The following is a 5288-nucleotide window of genomic DNA, read 5'->3' on the forward strand; positions in this document are numbered from 1 at the left end:
CCCCCCCCCCCCCCCCCCCCCGCAGTGTTAACTTAACATGGAAGGATCCTCAGCAATCTGATGCCAGTGGAGAACTGGGTGTTGTGGGAGGCTTATTTTTCACGCCTACGAGATGATGGAGCTGCCTCTACCGACTTCATGCCTGTGGAGATTCCCCTAAAACAAAGGGAATTCTGTAGCTGCCATTCTGGCTGTCTTAAGTTCAGTTTGTGCAGCATGAGCAGCACAAGGTGAACTGTGTAGACTGGGAAATTTGGCCCTGTGAGTATTGGTGTGATATGGCAGTGGATTGGTGGTGTGCATTTCCAAGGAGCAGGTCTGTCTGTGCCTGTGTGCAGAGGGGGATTATCTGCTGGGTGTGCCACTGTGGGGTTGGGCACTGGTGGGTTAATCGGCTTGGTAGTGGTGCCAGTAACCATGCAGTTAAACCCTTGTGAAGACTTTGTGTTGAATGTTAATTATAATTTTATATTGCATAGTGCCCACAGGCCTCAATCTAGATTGCAGCCCTGTTGTGCTATGCCAAGCCAGCCATAGTTGCAGTTCCTTATAGCTCACGGTGGAACAGTTACTTACTTGAGATTATGTGCACTGATACACATTCTCATGTGCATATTTTATTTTAAAATACCTTTTTCAGTCTGACAGGAAATTTGACTCCGATTAAAATCGAAGTCTGAAATGTGAGTTCAGCGGTTTACTTGTGTACCAACAAATAACAAATACTTTTTTTTGAAAAACAGGAAAAGTGGTGTGGTGTGGTTTGGTTTGGTTTCAGCTTTCCACCTCCACTTACTTAAAATAAAACCAAACAATACCCCAACCCCGCAAGATGACAGAATTGGTTTTTACTTCATTTCCATGCTTGGTGAAACGCTTCAGTTGATGTAAATCAGCATTCGTTCCATTGATTTCAGTGGATCTCTGCCAATATACACTAGCTGAGGATCTGGCCCTGGGTTGTCTTAGACCCAAGATGAATTTTTGGAGAGGGATGCTTCAGCCCTAAAGGACTGTCCGGAGTTATGTTGGAAACAGGATTTTAGACTGTAAAGTGAGTTGCTGCAATGAAAACTCCATTATTTGCCAGTTTGTTTCGTTTTCTCTAAACAAGATAAGCTTGAAATGAAGAAAATGGGCATTAATTTATTCTTAAATTAGTGTACATTTTTCAGTCTCGCATATGGGGATTTGATCCTTAAATCTGCACAAGTTGTGTCAAAATGCAATATCTTAACTTTTTTTGTTTCTTTCAATATTGTACATTTTTCTTTCTCTTTTTTTTTTTTTTTTTTTAAGGGTAAGGTAAATCTTCCTGTAATTATGTTCTCTGAGCAATTTGCTGGCTAGCATGCTCTTAGTTCTTTTAAAAGCAAAAGTGTTCCAACACAGAAAATTCATAAGAGTAACCAAACCTATAATACATCACACTGTTTTTAGTTTCACAAGTTATTACTCGGAGGAGACCTACACCTTAAAATGTTTGTGGTTTATTGCTTGTCACTTCCTGTGCATTAATAGTATGTTAGCAATTGTTTTTGGTAGGTGGAGTCTTTCTGAAGCAATGATGTATTTTTTCCCTCTTGGAAATGTTAGAAATCATGCATGAGAATGTCAGGGAACCATGGAAAGTTCGATTAAATGTCACTAAAGTGCATGTGTGGGTGGCTTTTTGATATATAACTACAGACCGGTGTACAATGATGAGACATTCATGACACATTGACAACTCAAAGGGACACTGCAAAGCTTGGTAAACACCAAACTCCTGCTTTTCCTGTTCTTGCTTGTTCTCAGATTCTTTTTAGGTGCAAGGTTTTTCTCAAAATAAATGCTGTGTCTCATCACCTTTTTTGCCAAGTACAAGCAAAAATAGAGAAATAATCCAAGCTCCAGCAACATGCAACTCCAAGCAACTGGAATCAGAAATTAGTTTGTGTTCATAACGGATTTGGCCTGGTGGAAGAGTCAATAAGGAAACTACCTCCAAGCTTCCTATAAATGGTAAAATTGGAGAGGGAAAGGAGAATGTGAATTGGGAAAGTTCTGTGACAGTCTTTTTAGTACAGCAGTATGAAACAAATTCTATAATTCCATTTGTGCCTTTATTCAGTGTCTGGGCTTTCTTTTTTGTTTTAGAACTAGAGTATATGGCTTTAAGATATATAAAGATGCCTCAATGTCACTTGAAAGGGTAACTTTCTAAAATAGCAGCCTAGGAAAAAGTGGTTAATTGTTTCAACATCCTAAGAATGAACTATTCTATAATTGTTTGTCTGAAACAAAGGCTCAGTAGCAGCCATTGAGGGAATTAGATGCACCTTTTTTGAAGTCTTTGTTTGGACTGCTGAGGAATGACTTTAGTTTTGTCCTCTAATTGTAACTATGCTATTTGAAATGCCAAAATAATCATTGCCAGTTTGCCAGAAATGTCTTATTACTCCTTGTCTCCTGTTCACTAGCAGCCTCCTAATCCTTGCAAGCTGATGATGTGATTTTTTTTTTCTACTCCCTGCCCCCTTTAAACATTGCCTAATCATGAAAGGTTTTCCAATTATGTCTAAATACATAGCACAGATTAGTTCATTATTGTTGAATCCTCTTAATTGGGACCCCCTGGTGGACATCCCATTGTCCGAATTAAGCACCTGTCCCAATTAAGAGAAGCTTTCTTTTTTTAAAGTGCTGATTGAAAAAAATTAAGTTGAAACAAAAATATTGTACTGACTCGTATTCACTATATTTCCTCTTTGTATCTCCTAGTCAGTCAGCTTCAGTATTAAGACTGGCACTTAGAATTTCACTCCCATTTAATGATTCATTAAATACCAGTTAACCCCTTGGCATTGTCTGCTTGCGTCCCCATTAAATGGATTTTTTGTTAATACTGTCTCAATTAAGGAGCACTGCTTGCCATTTTCTATCATTAGGCTGAATCTGCTGTCTTTGTAATCAGATGGTGTTTTGTTGGATTGTCTCAGTCTTCCCAAATAAGTGAAGTATACTGTGTTTGAAATGCTTTGCCGTGAAATTTATAATGCTGGTTTTGTAATTGCAGGTGAAGGACCTAACAAAATATCTAGACCCCAGTGGACTTGGAGTAATCAGCTTTGAAGACTTCTATAGGGGAATCGGTGCTATCAGAAATGGAGGTTAGTTTATTTGCTATTACAACATGAACAAAGGAAAGAGATCAAATTTAGAAATTCAAGGAGTTAACCCTGTAGACCAATTGCTTGGTAAAAACAGTTCCTGGGTTTCCTGATCCCTTTAGAAAGCTTATAAACCTTATTTAAAGTATTAATGTTGTGACACGAGGTCCATTATTTTCTGCATTTTATGAAGAACAAGGCAGACTGGTTTTAGACGCACTTAAAAAAAACTCTGTGCTACTACATTGCATTTCACAACTAATCAGTAGGGCTGTCAAGTGATTAAAAAAATTAATCACGATTAATCGCACTGTTAAATGCAAATAGAATATTATTTACTTAAATATTTTTGGATGTTTTCCACTTTTTCAAATATTGATTTCAGTTATAACACAGAATACAAAGTTTACAGTGCCCACTTTATATTTATTTTTTATTATAAATATTTGCACTGTAAAAATGATAAAAGAAATAGTATTTTTCAATTCACCTAATACAAGTAGTGTAGTGCAATCTTTTTATCCTGAAAGTTGAACTTACAAATGTAGAATTATGTACAAAAAATAACTGCATTCAAAAATAAAACAATGTAAAACTTCAGAGCCTACAAGTCCACTCAGTCCTCTTTCTTGTTCAGCCAATTGCTGAGACAAACAAGTTTGTTTACATTTGCAGGAGATAATGCTGCCTGCTTCTTGTTTACAATGTCACCTGAAAGTGAGAACAGGCATTTGCATGGCACTGTTGTAGCTGCCGTCGCAAGATATTTACATGCCAGATGTGCTAAAGATTCATATGCCCTTCATGCTTCAACCACCATTCTAGAGGACATGCGTCCATGCTGGTGACAGGTTCTGCTTGATAACAATCCAAAGTAGTGTGGACTGACGCATGTTCATTTTCATCATGTGAGTCTAATTCCACCAACAGAAGGTGGTTCAGGTTCTGTAGTTTCCGCATCAGAGTGTTGCTCTTTTATGACTTCTGAAAGCATGCACCACACCTTGTCCTTCTCAGATTTTGGAAGGCACTTGGGTCGAGTGCTGTAACTATCTTGAGAAATCTCACATCTGCAGTGAAAGTATTCTTAAAATGAACATGTGCTGAGTCCTCATCCGAGACTGCTATAACATGAAATATATGGCAGAATGCGGGTAAAATAGAGCCAGAGACATACAATTCTCCCTCAAGGAGTTCAGTCACAAATTTAATTAATGCATTATTTTTTTAACGAGCGTCATCAGCATGTCCTCTGGAATGATGGCTGAAGCATGAAGGGGCATACACTAAACATTTGTATCTCGCACGTAGATACCTTGCAATACTGGCTACAAAAGTCCCATGCAAACGCCTGTTCTCACTTTCTGGTGACATTGTAAATAAGAAGTGAGCAGCATTATCTCTCGTAAATGTAAACAAACTTGTTTGTCTTAGCGATTGGCTGAACAAGCAGTAGGACTGAGTGGACTTGTAGGCTCTAAAGCAGGGGTCTCAATGTCCCGGCCTGCGGGCCATCTGTGGCCCGAGAACCTCCCCACTGCAGCCCGTGGAGGAGAGACGCATGCAGCCACACTGCCGGCAATATCTGCTACGTGCGCCACCCCCCGTAGCCCCCATTGGCTGGGGGAGAGAGACAGAGATACCATCACTAGTTGCTGGGCAGAGTCAGCCATGGAGGCAGTGTCACTTTTTTCCACAATGAATATAAACAAGTCAAAATGCCAAACACAACTATCTGAGGAATTATGATGTGATTGGAATAACAGAGACTTCGTGGGATAACTCACATGACTGGAGTACTGTCATGGATGGAAATAAACTGTTCAGGAAGGACAGGCAGGGCAGAAAAGGTGGGGGAGTTGCATTGTATGTAAGAGAGCAGTATAACTGCTCAGAGCTCCAGTATGAAACTGCAGAAAAACCTGAGAGTCTCTGGATTAAGTTTAGAAGTGTGAGCAACAAGGGTGATGTCGTGGTGGGAGTCTGCTATAGACTACCAGACCAGGGCGATGAGGTGAACGAGGCTTTCTTCCGGCAACTAACAGAAGTTACTAGATCACAGGCCCTGGTTCTCATGGGAGACTTCAATCACCCTGATATCTGCTGGGAGAGCAATACAGCGGTGCACAGACAATC

At 39.7% G+C, this 5288-nt stretch overlaps 1 protein-coding gene across 2 annotated transcripts in view; it reads left to right on the forward strand.

The window, feature by feature from the left end:
- The window catches only part of RAB11FIP3 (RAB11 family interacting protein 3), a 185790-nt gene that overhangs the window by 63477 nt on the left and 117025 nt on the right, over window positions 1-5288 (forward strand). For both annotated transcript variants that reach the window (XM_024219653.3, XM_024219661.3), the window contains exon 2: window positions 3059-3152. In XM_024219653.3, the coding sequence (XP_024075421.2) occupies window positions 3059-3152 (94 nt within the window). The remainder of the gene's footprint in view (window positions 1-3058; window positions 3153-5288) is intronic.

The sequence above is a fragment of the Terrapene carolina genome, unplaced genomic scaffold (genome assembly GCF_002925995.2).
Source record: "Terrapene carolina triunguis isolate 2854851 unplaced genomic scaffold, T_m_triunguis-2.0 Scaffold67, whole genome shotgun sequence".
NCBI lineage: Eukaryota > Metazoa > Chordata > Testudines > Emydidae > Terrapene > Terrapene triunguis.